Here is a 17,523-nt window from a genome sequence, read left to right as displayed (position 1 = left end):
CTCTCTTCAGTGTGAACATATTGATGGGATGTCAGTTCCTGGGAACTTTTATAACACTTCCCACAGTCTGGGCATTTAAAAGGTCTCTCGTCAGTGTGAACTCGCTGTTGTGTCATGGGCAATGATGACTGAGTGAATCATTTCCCACATACAGAGCAGGTGAATGGCCTCTCCCCCCAGTGAACCTGCTGGTGTTTCAATTGGTTGTTTAACTTATTGAATCCCAACCCACACTCAGAGCCGGCTCACGGCCTCTCCCTTGTGTGACTGCGTCGCTGAGTCTCCAGTTTAGACGGTAACTGAAGGCCTTCTCACAGTCCTCATGTTTCCACAGTTTTCCCCGGTGTGATAGTGTCTCGACAGGTTAGATGATTGGTTGAAGCCTCATCCACACATAGAACATGTGTACGGTTTTCCCCCCCCCACTGTGAACAGTGCTTTTTCCTTCAATGTTCAAAATCCCATAATTTGGACACTCCATCAGATCCTGATGTGAATGTTTGGTTTGAGTTTCCTGACTACATATCCTCCTCTTTCAATACTTCATGAAATTAATTTAAAACAGAGAAAAGGGAGTGAGAGAGTGCCCACAAACACACAAAGGCAGGTTATGAAATTGAGCTGAATGAATCTGGTAATCTGTGGGGCCGGCACGAGGAAAAAGTGACCATGGAAGCTCCTGGATTGTCACAAAAACCCAACTGGTTCACTAATGTCCTTTAGGGAAGGGAACTTACCACCCAGTCTGGGCCGACACAAGACTCTGGCCTCTATGGGAGGGGAGAGAGGTGAAAGACGCAGGAACAAAGGAGGTGATTTTCTACTTTGAATTCTAGAACTTTGACAAAATTCTCCAAACCTTCAACTTCCACACCAAGGAGGACCAGGTGTATGCGAACACCATAATCTCCAAATTCCCCTCCAACTCGCACCGTCCTGCCCTGTCGGATACCCAGTACTGAATGAACAGCAATGTGCTCCATTTAACTACTGGGAAGAAGAAAACCATTGTTTCTCTTCAGTCCCCAGTACAAATTCCACTCCCAAACTACTGACTCCATCCTTCTCCCTGACAACTGTCTGAGACTGAACCGGACTGTTCCCAGCCTCAACAACAGCTTTCACTCTAAACTGAGCTCCTGACCTCATATCTGAATAATCACCAAGACTGCCAATTTCCATCTCAGTAACATCATCTGACTCTGTCCTTGATTCTGCTCATCTGCAGCTGGAACTCTCATCCATCCCTTCGATAACTCCAGACTTAACTATCCAAATGCATTCCCGGCCTCCTACATTCAATCACCCTGAAGTCTTAAAGTCATCCAAATCTCTGCTGGCCATGTGCTTACTCACACCAAGTCTTGTTCACTCATCACCCCTGAGCTCACTGACCTGCAAAGACACTTAATGTATGACACTGCTTTGAAATGCCCTGGGAAAGTCTATGACATGGAAGATATACAAATACAGATTGTTATTATTGACATGTATCATCGTTCCTTCATCATCACTGGGTGAATAACCTGTAACTCTAACCTAACGCATTGTGGGAGCATCTTCACCACATGGACTGCAACGGTTCAAGAAGGTCAAACATCATCTTGCCCACAGGTCCTGGGGATGGGGAATGTTTGCTGCTGGTCTTGTTAGTGAAAGGACACAGTCTATTTATTTATTAGCATCATAAGTAGGCTTACATTCACATTGCAATGAAGTTACTGTGAAAACCCCATAGTCGCCACACTCCGGCGCCTGTTCGGGTTCACTGAGGGAGCCTTTAGCATGGCCAATGCACCTAACCAGCACGTCTTTCGGACTGTGGGAGGAAACCAGAGCACCCAGAGGAAACCCACGCAGACACGGAGAGAACGTGCAAACTCCACAAGGCTGGGAATCGAATCCGGGTCCCTGGCGCTGTGAGGCAGCAGTGCTAACCACCGTGCCACCTTAATGTTCACATCAAAGCAAAAACAGTGACTTAACGATTTGGGACTTTCAAAGGTGGTGATTTTAACCAACATTCCCCACGGTGGTGAATGTTGAGTATAAAAGTTGGCAAATTATGTTACAGTCATATAAAATATTGGTTAGGTCACATTTGGAATACTGTGTCCAATTCTGGTCGGCATTCTACCAGAAGGACGTGGTGGCTTTGGAGGGAGTACAGAAAATGTTTACCAGGATGTTGCATGGTATGGAGGGTATAAGCTATGATCATCTTGCTGGTGCCAGTACAGAGCGAGACTGCGGATAGTTGGGAACCTGTCTCGGGGGCAGGGAATTCATATGGTGTTCGTGGAAGTGGAAATGACTAGGGTTGGGAAGCATTTTCCGATCAGGGCCATTGTGATCTCCTGGACTTGTTTCGATCGCCTCAGGGGGTCGGAGAGGAATTTCCCAGATTTTTTTTCCCCATATTGGCCCTGGGGTTTTTCACTCTGGGTTTTCGCCTCTCCCTGGAGATCACATGGTCTGGAATGGGGGGGTGGGGGTGAGTTAATAGGTTGTAATGAACAAAGCATCGTAGCTGTGAGGGACAGCTCGGTGGATAGGATATTGGTATGTAGATAGGCTGGAAAATTGGGCGGGGATCCTGGATTCAGGATTCAATCCTGGACCGGGGAGCGGCGCGGGCTTGGAGGGCCGAAGGGCCTGTTCCTGTGCTGTATTGTTCTTTGTTCTTTGAAAGATTTAATAAACTGGAAAAATGGAGGCCATGGGGCAACCTGATAGAAGTTTATAAAATTATGAGCGGCATAGATAAGGTAACAGTTGGAAGCTTTCTTCCTGGGCAGAAATGACAATCGCAAGGGGGCACAGTTCAAAGGGGGGGAAAAGTTCAGTGGAGACACGAGGGGGAGTTTTTTTACACAGTGGGTGGTGGGGGCCTGGAATGCACTGCCAAGTGAGGTGGTCGAGGCAGATACATTAGCAACATTTAAAACTTATCTGGATTGACACATGAACAGACGGGGTATAGAGGGATATAAGCGGTTGGTTTAGATAGGACAACGTGATGGGCGCAGGCTTGTGGGCCGAAGGGCCTGTTCCTGTGCTGTACTGTTCTTTGTTCTTTATCCCCTATCCACACCATAGGGGAACAGTGCGCAGGCGCAGTATCGAACATGGTATGGAGCATGCGCGATGTCAGTGATGGCGAAGGGGAGAGAGGATCCTTTTGTTTGATCCGCAGCCGGTAAAGATGTAGAAACGCGCAGGGCGGATGGAGTCGGCGGGTGAACGGGGAGGGTTTCTAAATACCTGCTGAAAGCCTCAAACCGCGAATACGGACCTGCAGGTTCCGCGTTTGCAGCTCCGGTTTGTCCTCCCGGGGCGAAGACGCCGGTTACCAGCCGCCATCTTAGTTCAGCGGAGGGCAGAGCGCATGCGCTGGCGTCTTGGTGACGCACATTGTGATACAACAGAGAGTGGACGGGATTCAGGATTTCGTTTTTTACTGGGTCCTAGTGCCCGAGGCCTCATAAGAGGATCAGAGACACTGGTCAGAACTTTCTGGTTCAGTTAGGAAGGTTCCCTTTGGTTTTGTTGATGCTTGGTTGTTGATTTTTGTCTTTCAGTTCGTTTGGACCATATGATTGGAGGGAATAAGAAAGGAAAGAATGTTCCATCCGAACTAGAATTGTCTGTTTTGAATTTCTATCCTGCATTTACACTGATAACTTCGTAAAACTCCTTTTACAGGGGATTAGGATGGGAGGATTGACAGGTGGGAAACTTAAATCAAACATCACATTGAGATCTGACAGTCATTCGATTCATCAGGACCTGAATATCAATGTGGAAGGAGAAATGTTTATTTGTTCTGTCTGTGGGAAAAGATTTCAGACATTAGTGTGATTGGAAAAGCACCGAGACACACACACACACACAAACACACCCGAGTGAAGGTGTTCCAGTGAACTGACTGGAAAGAGCTTTAACCAGTTACACACCCTGAAAAAACATCACACCATTCACATTGGGGAGAAACTGTACACGTGTGTGTGTGGATGAGCTTTCAACTGATCATCAACCTGGAGAGACACATCGGCACCATGGAGAAACCATGGAAATGTGAGGATTGTGGGAAGGGATTCAAATGGCCGTCCCAGCTGGAAATCCATCAGCGCACTCACACTGGGGAGAGGCCATTCACCTGCTCCATGTGTGGGAAGGGATTCAGAGAGTCATCCAACCTGCTGCAACACCAGCGAGTTCACACTGACCTGAGACCTTTTAAATGTCCAGACTGCGGGAAGGGCTATAAAAGTTCTGGGGACCTGATGTCCCATCAACGTGTTCACACTGACCAGAGGCCATTCAGGTGCTCTCACTGCGGGACTGGGTTCAGGAAATCATCTGAATTCACTGTACACCAGCGCACTCACACTGGGGAGAGGCCGTTCACCTGCTCCATGTGTGGGAAGGGGTTCATTAATTCATCCAACCTGTTGAGACACCAGCGCACTCACTCTGATGCAAGAACTTTTAAATGTCCTGACTGTGAGGAGAGCTTTAAAAACAGTGATAATCTGCTGAGACATCGATGCACTCACACTGGAGAGAGACCATTCGCCTGCTCTGAGTGTGGGAAGGGATTCACTCGATCAGCCGCACTGCTGACACACCGGCGAGTTCACAGCGGAGAGAGGCCATTCACCTGCTCCGAGTGTGGGAAAAGATTTACTTGTTCATCTCATCTATTGAAACACCAGCGCACTCACACTGTGGAGAGACCATTCACCTGCTCTGAGTGTGGGAAGGGATTCACTCAATCTTCTAACCTGCTGACACACCAGCAAATTCACAAGTGAGTGCAGAGGTTGGAGTCTTCTGTGTTGCTGCTGTTGATCACATTGAAGACTAAATGTATGGGTTAAACCTGAGGTGGGTAAGAAATGTGTCCCAGCTGCTCTTCCATGGTTCAGAGCTCCTCGACATGGAACAGAGGCTCCTTTACAACTGTGTTTAGAGTCAGGAAGAACAACAGTGAATGCTGGAAACATGCTGTCAGATCAGAGATTGGTGTAAAACTGGGATCTGTTCCTGAGTGAGAGCGAAACAGCAGGTTTAAGTTTCCTGTCTGGAACTGATTGTGATAATTATGGTAATCATAGAATCCCTACAATGCAGAAGGAGGCCATTTGGCCCATCGAGTCTGCACCGACTCTCTGTCAGAGCATCTTCCCCAGACACATCCCTCCCCGCCCTAGCCCCATAACCCCACGCATTTACCCCACTAATCCCCCTAACCATAACATCTTGGGACATCTATGGGGCAATTTAGCATTGGTCAATCTGCCTAACCTGCACATCTTTGCACTGTGGGAGGCAACCAGGGAGCATTTACATGGAGGTGGTGCTTCTACCCAGAGTGTAATGGTAATGCTGCTGCACTTTGATACGACTGCTCAGACATCAGACTGTGTCGGCTCTTATTGATACTGAATAAAATCTAACCACTGTCACCAATAAGGGTTATCACTGGGAATCATTTCAGAGTTTGGGAAAAGAGAATAAAGGGTTAATGGACACCCCGAATCCCAATTCTATAGATTTAAAGGATGTTCACAATGCTCTGGGCCCAAATGGTTTCTCTCCAGCTCCTCTGCACCTGTTACTGTGACTCCACACTTTGGGCACATGGACTGAACCCCAGGGGTTCCGTCACCATCTGCCCCAATTGCCCGTCTCCTGCCCCGATTGGCTGGAGGCCCATTTCCCAGTCAGTCCTCCAGCACCTTCCTGTCTCTCTATCAGTGCGACGCCCAGGGCAGTTTCCCAACTGGGGCACAGGCCCCATTATTCTCAGCTAAATTCAGCTCTTAGCTCCATTGCCTGGCTGGCATTGACACGAGCAATAGAGACAGAAAGGTGCCCCAGGCTCAAGTGGGAACCTGAAACTTGTAGCTTTCAACAAACTCTTCAACATTTGTGCATTCAATACCTGTTTTTGTATGAGGTTGTTATTTTGACATTGAGGCACTGGAGGCGAAGAATAACTTTCCCTTTCTAACTTTGTATTGTCTATTGTATCAGCCACGGCGCAGTGGATCACACTCTTCCACAAGAAACTACCAAGGGTCATGAACAAAGCCCAGTCCATCACACAAACCAGCCTCCCATCCATTGACTCTGTCTACATTTCCCGCTGCCTTGGAAAAGCAGCCAGCATAATTAAGGACCCCACACAACCTGGACATTTGCTCTTCCACCTTCTTCTGTTGGTAAAAAGATACAAAAGTCTGAGGTCACGTACCAACTGACTCAAGAACAGCTTCTTCCCTGCTGCCATCAGACTTTTGAATGGACTTAACCTGCATTAAGTTGATCTTTCTCCACATCCTAGCTATGACTGTAACACTACATTCTGCACTCTCTCGTTTCCTTCTCTATGAACGGTATGCTTTGTCTGTATAGTGTGCAAGAAACAATACTTTTCACTGTATACTAATACATGTGACGATAATAAATCAAATCTTCACTCTGAATCAGAAGATTGTTCTTTCCAATCCCAGTCCATTGACCTGAGGCCAACATTCAAAATGCCAGCACTGAGGGAGTGCTGCATTATTAGAGCTGCTGCCTTTAGGATGAGATGCCAACCCAAGTACCCCATCTGCCCCTTTTATCCCCAAAGTGACCATTACCTGACATCAGAGTTGGGCTGATTGTGACATGACACTTGGTCAATTTGGTGACCAGATTAATTTAACCGGATCCCCAATTACTGACACCACCTTCTCTCATTATCTTAGACAGGAATACAATTGCACAGTTTCACACTAACCCTTTATCTGATTCTATACAATCAGGTGTTCAGACAATTTCAAATTTTGAGACAAATCAGAGCTTGAAGGTCTCTCTTGAAAGTACATTTATCATCATTGCACATTCTTTACATACACAGCAATTCAGATTATACACTTTTACAGCAAATAAAACTCAGCTTTTTACTATAAGCCGACATGTGACACTAATAGATAAATTTAAAAACAGTGACTGATTCTTGATTGATTTATTAATTATAACTCAATTAAATCTCACTACTTCTCCAAACATCTATTGCTGACTGCTAGCTAATTAATACAGTAATCTTTAATTAATAAACTTGGTTACTGCAAGATAGACTGGTTCAAAACGACAGTTTGTAGAAAGACAACAGCTTTCTTCCTTACTAATCCTGACCAGACTGAACAATGAACCTTATTCTTCAGCTGGACTTTGGAAGAATATGATTTCCTGTAGCTTATCAAAATTATAAAATAATTTCTTCCTTTAAACAATTTCTGCCGGCTCTGCGGTTTCTGGAAACATTTCAGGTTTTGCAGTGTTAATATTTTAAAATAAAGATCTAGCCTTTACGGTATAGTTGTCTATTACACTGAGTCACCAACGATACCTTAATCAAGGTTCATTACTGAATCTGTTTCATGACTGGCTTTTAATATAAAATCAATTTGTAGCGAATAAAGCCAACTGACAGAAGGTGAACAGACTGTTAGAAGCCACATGCTTTGAGTTTAAAATGGTTTCCTTGACCTTGTTACTTATAGCAATGAATATGGTATGAAAATGATTGAATTTTAAAACTGCAGTTTCCTCCATTAGCACAGTCAGTACAATTCACAGAACTTCATTCACTGTATAATGCTTCAGGACAAAGGCAGAGTTAGATAGATTCCAGAGAAACAAGGTGGTGAAAGGTTATCGGGGGGAGGTGGGAATGTGGAGTTAATGTTTCAATTAGATCAGCCATGATTATGTTGAATGGCAGAACAGGCTCCTGATTCATATGTTCATCTGACACCCGGTGGTTGTGAGAGGTGCTATAGAAATGCAATGTTTTCTTGTTCTCCACAATATTGTATATATTACACTCAGTCCCTGCATCAAAATCATTGTTAAAGGTTGAGTCTAAGTTTGACACATTTTGAATGATGGGCTGCTTTTCTCTAGAAAAGAGAAGACTGAAGGGTGACCTGATGGAAGTCTTTAAGATTATGAAGGGGTTCAATAATCCAATCGGGATTTCAGTGAGAAACCTCTTTACCAGCGAGTGGTGAGAATGTGGAACTCACTACCACAGCGAGTGGTTGAGGTGAACAGCATGAATACATTGAAGGGGAAGCTGGATACATACATGAGGGAGAAAGGAATAGAAGGATATGCTGATGGGGGGAGATGAAGAGGGGTGGGTGGAGGCTCATGTGGAGCATAAATACTGACACAGACCAATTGAGCCGACTGGCCCGGCCCTGTGCTGTAGACTTAACGGAACAGAGACAAATGTATTTATTTTAGATCTACCTGTAGTGATAGGAAAAACACTATTTACTATCCAGGATTAAATAAATATCCTTCATCAGCTTTTGTGGGTAATTTCAGTGGAAATGTGCTCTCCCAGGCTCAAAGAGCATCAGCCCACTGGAAGCAAAGCCGTGAGGTCGGTCAGCCCAGCAGAAAGAAACCCTCCGACCCTCCCACTTCACCAACTGTCAGAATGAACATGGTTCAGTCCTGGATGAGATTAACAGCAGCAATAACAGCAGAATCCAACCCCTGTCATCACTTGTGAACTCGCTGGTGTCTCAGCAGTTGCGATGACTGAGTGAATCCCTTCCCACACACAGAGCAGGTAAACAGTCTCTCCCCAGTGTGAACTCGCTGGTGTGTCCTCAGGTTGGATGAATTACTGAATCCTTTCCCACACTGAGAGCAGGTGAATGGTCTCTCTCCAGTGTGAACTCGCTGATGTGTCTGCAGGTGGGATGACTGAGTGAATGTTTTCCCACAATTTGGGCAGGTGAATGGTCTCTCCCCAGTGTACAATCGTCGATGTTTCTGCAGATTTGATGCATAAGGGAAACGCTTCCCACACTCAGGGCAGATGAACGGCCTCTCCCCAGTGTGAACTCGCTGATGTATCAGCAGATAGGATGAATCAGTGAATCCCTTCCCACACTCGGAGCAGCTGAACGGTCTCTCCCTGGTGTGAATTCGCTGGTGTCTCTGCAGGTTGGATGAATTACTGAATCCTTTCCCACACTCAGGGCAGATGAATGGCCTCTCCCCGGTGTGAACTCGCTCGTGTGTCTGCAGGTGGGATAACTGAGTGAAACCCTTCCCACACTCTGAACACGTGAACCATTTCTCCCCGGTGTGACCTCGCTGGTGCATCAGCAAGTTGGATGATTCACTGAATCTCTTCCCACAATCGGAGCAGGTGAATGGCTTCTCCCCGCTGTGAACTCGCTTGTGTGTCTGCAGGTGGGATGAACTTGTGAATCCTTTCCCGCACTCGGGGCAGGTGAATGGCCACTCTCCTGTGTGAACTCGTTTGTGTGTCTGCAGGGAGGATGAATGAGCAAATCCCTTCCCACACTCCAAGCAAATGAACGGCCTCTCCCCAGTGTGATTACATCGATGAGTTTCCAGTTGGTGTGAGAAATTGAATCCTTTACCACAGTCTCCACATTTCCATGGCTTCTCCATGGTGCTGGTGTCCATGTGTCTCTCCCAGTTTGACAGTCAGCTGAAGCCTCATCCACAACAAAACACCCGAACGGTCTCACCCCAATGTGACTGGTGCTGTCTTTTCAAGCTGTGTTGGAGTTTTTTTCCACAGTCAGTTCACTGGAACGCTCTCACTCCGATCTATGTGCGTCCATGCTTTTCCAATCACATTTATGGTTGAAATCTCTTGAAGCAGAAGAACAGACAAATATTTCTCTTTGTAGATGCCAAAGGCGGATGTTGTCCAGGTCCCGATGAATGGAGTTAATCTGTCAGATCACCATGAGTATTTGTTTTGAGATTTCTGTCTGGAAATCCTCTTCTGATATCCTGTAACACGAATTTCCAAAATTCATCACTGTCAGTGCAACTTAGAAATTCAGAAAAGACAATTCCAATTTTTATAGAAAATTCTTTACTTTTTCCCACTATACACCCTCCCAATTCTCCTAAAGGTGCCAATTCATGTTGGTTAACCAATCTATGCTCATCACTTCCTGTTCAAATGTGTGTAATATGCAGCACTCATTACTTGGTTGGAGATATGGTGGGTGCAGCGAGTGATCATGATCTGGAACTGGGTGCCCACGGATCTGGTGGCATTGAAAGCAATTAAAGATTTCAAACTGAAATTGGAGGCACACTTGAAGGAAATAATCTTGCAGGAGAATGAGTAGATGGAGGGGCAATGGGTCTGACTGGATTGCTCTATAAGGAGTTGACATGGACTCCTTCTCTATTGGAATAACGATGCCTGGAAATATATTAACATAGTTACAATGTTCTCATAGAAACCCTACAGTGCAGAAAGAGGCCATTCGGCCCATCGAGTCTGCACCGACCACAATCCCACCCAGGCCCTACCCCCATATCCCTACATATTTTACCCACTAATCCCTCTAACCTACACATCTCAGGACACTAAGGGGCAATTTTAGCATGGCCAATCAACCTAACCCGCACACCTTTGGACTGTGGGAGGAAACCGGAGCACCCGGAGGAAACCCATGCAGACACGAGGAGAATGTGCAAACTCCACACAGACAGTGACTCGAGGCCAGAATTGAACTCAGGTCCCTGGAGCTGTGAAGCAGCAGTGCTAACCACTGTGCTACCGTGCTGCCCCATTCTATTACAAGACTAGAATTATAGAATCCCTACAGTGCAGAAGGAGGCTATGCATCTCATCCAGTCTGCACTGACCACAATCCCACCCAGACCCTATTCCCATAACCCCACTTAATGACCCTGCTATTCCCACAGACACTCGGGTCAATTTTACCACGGCCAATCAACCTAACCCGCACATCATTGGACGAACCTGTGTTGAAGATATTAAAAAGGCCATGTGTTTAACATAAAGTCAATTTATTTGACTATTATCCACAATATTAACATCTATAAATGGACTGTTGTTTATTAACAGCAATGGAAACAGACCCATTCGAACATAATAATTAGGAACAGAAGGAGGCCACTTGGCCCCTCGAGCCTGTTCCACCATTCAATAAGATCGTGGCTGATCTGATTGTAACCTCAACCCCACATTCCTGCCCACTACCCTCACCAATAATCTTCCATCTCCTTGTTAATCAGGAGACCATCTTGCTCTGTCTTCAAAATATTCCAAGATTCTGCTTCCTCTGCCTTTTGAGGAAGAGAGTTCCAAAGATCCATGATCCTCTGAGAGAAAACACTTCTCCCTATCTCTGTCTGAAACACATTTTTAAACAGTGTCTCCTTGTTCAAAATTCTCCTGCAAGAGAAAAAACATCCTTTCCACAACAACCCAGTCAATAGCCCTCAGAAACGTAAAAGGTTTCAATCAAGGCCCCTCTTGTTCTTCTAAACTCCAGTGAACAAGCCCAGATTCTCCAATCTTTCCTCATAAGACAACCTGCCAATTTCTGGTATTAGTCTGGTAGACATTCTCTGAACTGCTTCCAATGCATTTACATTTTCCTTAAATAAGGAGTTCAATACTTTAACAACACTCCAGATGTGGTCTCACCAGTGTCCTGTATGACTGAAACATAAACTCACTCCTTTTGTAACCACTTTCCTCACAATAAACAATGACATTCTATTAACTTTCCTGATTACTTGCTGTACCTGCATTCCAGCCTTTTGTGATTCATGCACTAGGACACCTCTGAATCTCAGAGCTCTGCAACCTCTCACTATTTAATGTTTTTTGAAATATTTGGCAGGAATTCCTGCCAAAATTGATAATTCCACATTTGCCCATGTTATGCTCCATTTGCCAAATATTTGCCCACTAGCTGAACTTTATCTACATCCCTTTGTAGCCTCCTTACATCCTCTTCACAACTTACTTTTCTACCTTTGTGTCCTCAGCAAATTTAGCGACCATGCTTGCATCCAAGTCATTTACATAAATTGTTAAAAGTAGAGGTCCCAGTTCTGATCGCTTTGGCACACCACTCGTCACATCCTGTCAACCAGATAAAGATCCATGTGTGCCAACTCTGTTTCCCGTTAGCTCGCCAATCGTCTTTCCATGCCATATTACCCCCACACTGTGAGATTCTATTTTCCACATTAAGCTTTGATGTGGCAGCTTATCAAATGCATTTTGGAAATCTAAGTACAGTACATTCACCTTTGCTGCCCCATTATCCAATATATAAAGTCACCATCTCCCAGATGTCCCCTTGAGAGGGAGAGCTGACTGGTGGTCACTTAACCTGAGGATCATAAATTCATAAGATATAGGAGCAGAATTAGACCTTCGGCCAATCGCGTCTGTTCCACCATTCTATCATGGCTGATAACCTCCTCATCCCCATTTTCCTGCCTTCTCCCCATAACCCTTCAACCCATTACCAATTAAAAATCTGTCCAACTCCTCTTTAAATTTACTCACTGTCCCAGCATCCACCACCCTTTGGGACAGCGAATTCCACAGATTCACAACCCTTTGGGAGAAGCAGTTTCTCCTCAACTCTGTTTTAACTTTGCTGCCCCTTATCCTAAGGCTATGACCTCTCATCCTAGAATGCCCCAGAAGAGGAAGCATCCGTTCCACGTCTGCTTTATCCATACCTTTCATCATCTTGGATCACCACACCTCACGTGAGGGGCAAGATTGAGGAGACGGCACCTTCATGAATAACCTTGGTTGGCACGAGAATTGAAACTGTGCTGTTGGTGTCGCTGTGCATCACAAACCAGCCACCCGGCCAACTGAGCGAACCGACCCCCTTTATCCAAAGTATATGTGACTCCTTCAAAGAACTCCAATAAATAGGTCGAATATGATTTCCCTTTCTCAAACCATGCTGACTCTCTCTGGTTGTCTGAATTTTTCTCATTCTCATGATATCTTTAATAAAGATATTTTCCCTACATCAGGTTTTATATTAAGTGGTCTTTAGTTTCCTTTTTGCCTCCCTCCTTTTTTTGAATAAAGGAGTTACATTTGCTACTTTGCAATCTACTGGAATCTTCCTCAAATCTCGCGACTGTTGGATAATTAAAACGGTGCTATTTCCTTCCCTGTTCAAAATTCTCTGCTGTTCAGGTTACGATACATTGTGCAATTCCATCCAATCCTGATCTGATGTTTTGTGCAAGTTTCCTGACCCCAAATCCTCCCCTTCGAAGACCAATTATATCAACACCTATAACAGAGCTGGAGTCACTTTTCAATTCAGCAGAAACAGACCCAAAGGTACATGATTCAGTCTGAACACGAAAACAGCAAAATCCAATCACAACAGTTACTTGTGAACTCGCTGGTGTCTCAGCAGATTGGATGACTGACTGAATCCCTTTCCACACTTGGAACAAGTGAACGGCTTCTCCCCGGTGTGAATTCGCTGGTGTGTCAGCAGAGTGGATGAGTGAGCAAATCCATTCCCACACTGGGAGCAGGTGAACGGTCTCTCCCCAGTGTGAGTGCGCTGGTGTACAGTGAGTTGAGATGATTGCTTGAACCCAGTCCCACAGTGAGAGCACCTGAATGGTTTCTCATCAGTGTGAACACGTTGATGGTAGTGCAGATTTACAGAATTTTTAAAGCATTTCCCACAGTCTGGACATTTAAAAGGTCTCTCATCAGTGTGAATCCGCTGGTGTGTGGAGAGGGTGGCTGACTGAGCAAATCTCTTCCCACACTGGGAGCAAGTGAATGGCCTCTCCCCAGTGTGAATTCGCTGGTGTAATGCGAGGTTGGAAGACTGAGCGAATCCCTTCCCACACTGGGAGCAGGTGAACGGCCTTTCCCCAGTGTGGATTCGCCGATGTTTCAGCAGATGGGATGAGGCAGTGAATCCTTTCCCACACTGGGAGCAGTTGAATGGTCTCTCGTCAGTGTGAGTTCTCTGGTGTATGTGTAAGCTGTTTGACTGAGTGAATCCCCTCCCACACTGGGAGCAGGTGAATGGTCTCTCCCCACTGTGACTGCGCCGATGAATCTCCAGCTGGGAAGGGTAATCGAATCCCTTCCCACAGTCCCCACATTTCCACAGCTTCTCCCTGTTGCGACTGCAATTATGTTCCGAAAGGCTGGATGATTGGTTAAAGTCTTGTCCACACACAGAACACGTGTACAGTTTCTCTTCACTGTGAACGGTGCTATTTCCTTCCATGTTCAAAACACAATGATATTCAGGTTACAATAAATTGGCTAACTCCATCAGGTTTTGATATAATATTTGGTTTCAGTTTCCCAACTGCAAATCCTCTTCTTCTAAAACCCTGTGAAATTGATTTAAAACAGAAAAAAGGAAGTGAGAGAGAACCCACAAAAACACAAAGGCAGTTTGTGAAATTGAGCTGAATGAATCTGGTCATTTGTGGGGCTGGCACTCGGAAAAAGTGATCATGAAAACTGCTGGATTGTCATAAAAACCCAGCGGGTTCACTGATATCCTTCAGGGCAGGAAATCTGCCACACGGTCTGGACACAAGACTCTGGACACTGAGAGAAGACAGAAAGAAGTAGGAGAAGTCGGGGTGAAGGAGAGGGATTTTGTACATTGACAACTCAATGAGAACTTTGACAGAAAGTTTCCCAAACCCTCAACCTCCACCCACCTAGAAGGACCAGGGTAGCAAATAGATGGGAACACCATCACCTTCAAGTTCCTCTCCAACTCACACACCATCCTGACTTATCTGACATCCAGTACTAAAAGAACAGAAATTTCTTTCATATAAACACTGGGAAGACAACCCATTGTCTTCAGTGTCAAAGTGAGGGAGCTAAAGGATGTCAATGTCTTTGAGCGAGAAAGAAAAAGAGACCTGGGCCGAGTCTTGCTCCTAATTCCGATGTTGTCTGTTTCCTTTCCAGAGTCTGCACCCTCCCTGGATTCACTTCCTTTCCCTTCAGTTGTTGCAAGTCCCCAATTTCCCCCAGAATGAGAAAAGAAACATTGATTTCCTCCCAGATGTTGTCCAGAAGAGGAAGTTTCAATCTGAACATCGTTGGCCAACTTCCGCATTGAGACGTCACAATGGAACCGAGCCTGAATTAGCCAATAGGAATAAGTCTGTACCGATGTGACGTCCTGGAGTTCCAGTGTGCAGGCCCGGGCGTGCAGACATGGGAGTCCCGCCCCCTCCCATTGATTCCCCCGCCCCCTGCCATCTCCTCGAGCCAAGGTTTCCAGGCAACCGGCTGGCGGCTCCGGGCCAGAGCGAGAAGCCGCGCGGTGATCTCCGCCTCCCCCCTCTCTCTCCGGCGGCTGCTCCAAAAAGAGATCGAGAGCGACCGCTGGCGCCAGCCGCACTGCGCCTGCTCCGGACAGCTCGGCTCAGCAGCGCTCTCTGCGCCTGCTCCGGACAACTCGGCTCAGCAGCGCTCTCTGCGCCTGCTCCGGACAGCTCGGCTCAGCAGCGCTCTCTGCGCCTGCTCCGGACAGCTCGGCTCAGCAGCGCTCTCTGCGCCTGCTCCGGACAGCTCGGCTCAGCAGCGCTCTCTGCGCCTGCTCCGGACAACTCGGCTCAGCAGCGCTCTCTGCGCCTGCGTGCTGGGCTGCCAGCTGAGGGAGTGGGGGAGGGGACTTTGCAAAATCTCTTCCCATCATTTTCTTCCAAGTCCCGCAGTTTGATTTGAAACAGAACAGCTTCTGTTTGTAGCTTCACCACAGACTCAAACTTCACCACAGACTCAAACTTCACCACAGACTCAAACTTCACACACAGACTCAAACTTCACCACAGACTCAAACTTCACACACAGACTCAAACTTCACCACAGACTCAAACTTCACCACAGACTCAAACTTCACACACAGACTCAAACTTCACACACAGACTCAAACTTCACCACAGACTCAAACTTCACACACAGACTCAAACTTCACCACAGACTCAAACTTCACACACAGACTCAAACTTCACACAGACTCCAACTTCACCACAGACTCAAACTTCATCCTCTGGACAACATCTGTGAGGAAAACACTTTCTTTCTGCCCCTGGGAAATACAGAGACAGAGAAATTCTCTGGAACTGGAATTAGAGTCAAATATACTGAGGGAGAAATGTTTGTGATTTTGTGGAACCTGTTTTTATTGTCTGAGCTTTTTAAAGTGTAATTTATCCTGTCTATTCAAATACTGTTTCTTAATGCATGATTCAGTGATGTTAATTTTAGATTAATTTTTAAAGTAAAATTGTTTTAAAATGAAACATTGTCTTTGTTTATTCGATTGGGATTTGTGAGAATTTGTTTATTATAAGGTGACTATGAGGATCGTAACAACATTGATATGTCTGGTGTTGTTATATGGTGTGGAGATGCCGGCGTTGGACTGGGGGAAACACAGTAAGAAGTTTAACAACACCAGGTTAAAGTCCAACAGGTTTATTTGGTAGCAAAAGCCACACAAGCTTTCGGAGCTCTAAGCCCCTTCTTCAGGTGAGTGGGAATTCTGTTCACAAACAGAGCATATAAAGACACAGACTCAATTTACATGAATAATGGTTGGAATGCGAATACTTACAACTAATCAAGTCTTTAAGAAACAAAACAATGTGAGTGGAGAGAGCATCAAGACAGGCTAAAGAGATGTGTATTGTCTCCAGACAAGACAGCCAGTGAAACTCTGCAGGTCCACGCAACTGTGGGAGTTACAAATAGTGTGACATGAACCCAATATCCCGGTTGAGGCCATCGTCGTGTGTGCAGAACTTGGCTATCAGTTTCTGCTCAGCGACTCTGCGCTGTCGTGTGTCCCGAAGGCCGCCTTGGAGAACGCTTACCCGAATATCAGAGGCCGAATGCCCGTGACCGCTGAAGTGCTCCCCAACAGGAAGAGAACAGTCTCGACAATCACCAGGCAAGACTGTTCTCTTCCTGTTGGGGAACACTTCAGCGGTCACGGGCATTCGGCCTCTGATATTCGGGTAAGCGTTCTCCAAGGCGGCCTTCGCGACACACGACAGCGCAGAGTCGCTGAGCAGAAACTGATAGCCAAGTTCCGCACACACGAGGACAGCCTCAACCGGGATATTGGGTTCATGTCACACGATTTGTAACTCCCACAGTTGCGTGGACCTGCAGAGTTTCACTGGCTGTCTTGTCTGGAGACAATACACATCTTTTTAGCCTGTCTTGATGCTCTCTCCACTCACATTGTTTTGTTTCTTAAAGACTTGATTAGTTGTAAGTATTCGCATTCCAACCATTATTCATGTAAATTGAGTCTGTGTCTTTATATGCTCTGTTTGTGAACAGAATTCCCACTCACCTGAAGAAGGGGCTTGGAGCTCCGAAAGCTTGTGTGGCTTTTGCTACCAAATAAACCTGTTGGACTTTAACCTGGTGTTGTTAAACTTCTTACGTTGTTATATGGTGCACATGATGTAGAGATGCCGGTGTTGGACTGGGGTGGGCACAGTAAGAAGTCTCACAACACCTGGTTAAAGTCCAATGGGTTTATTTGGAATCACGAGCTTTCAGAGCGCTGCTCCTTCTCACCTGATGAAGGAGCAGCGCTCTGAAAGCTTGTGATTCCAAATAAACCTGTT

General features: G+C 45.9%; 2 protein-coding genes across 2 annotated transcripts in view; both read right to left on the bottom strand.

Annotated features, from left to right (window-relative positions):
- LOC144485203 (uncharacterized) overlaps positions 1-17,523 on the bottom strand; it is a 247,144-nt gene that overhangs the window by 161,601 nt on the left and 68,020 nt on the right. The window lies entirely within an intron of this gene.
- LOC144485223 (uncharacterized) overlaps positions 8,572-17,523 on the bottom strand; it is a 92,220-nt gene continuing 83,268 nt past the window's right edge. Inside the window, exons 3-5 of the mRNA XM_078203431.1 lie at positions 13,307-13,845; positions 9,630-9,649; positions 8,572-9,351 (exon numbers count right to left, since the gene is read on the bottom strand). Of these exons, the coding sequence (XP_078059557.1) occupies positions 8,572-9,351; positions 9,630-9,649; positions 13,307-13,845 (1,339 nt within the window). The remainder of the gene's footprint in view (positions 9,352-9,629; positions 9,650-13,306; positions 13,846-17,523) is intronic.

Source organism: Mustelus asterias, unplaced genomic scaffold (genome assembly GCF_964213995.1).
Source record: "Mustelus asterias unplaced genomic scaffold, sMusAst1.hap1.1 HAP1_SCAFFOLD_171, whole genome shotgun sequence".
Lineage (NCBI taxonomy): Eukaryota > Metazoa > Chordata > Chondrichthyes > Carcharhiniformes > Triakidae > Mustelus > Mustelus asterias.
This window is presented reverse-complemented; position numbering and strand designations above follow the sequence as displayed.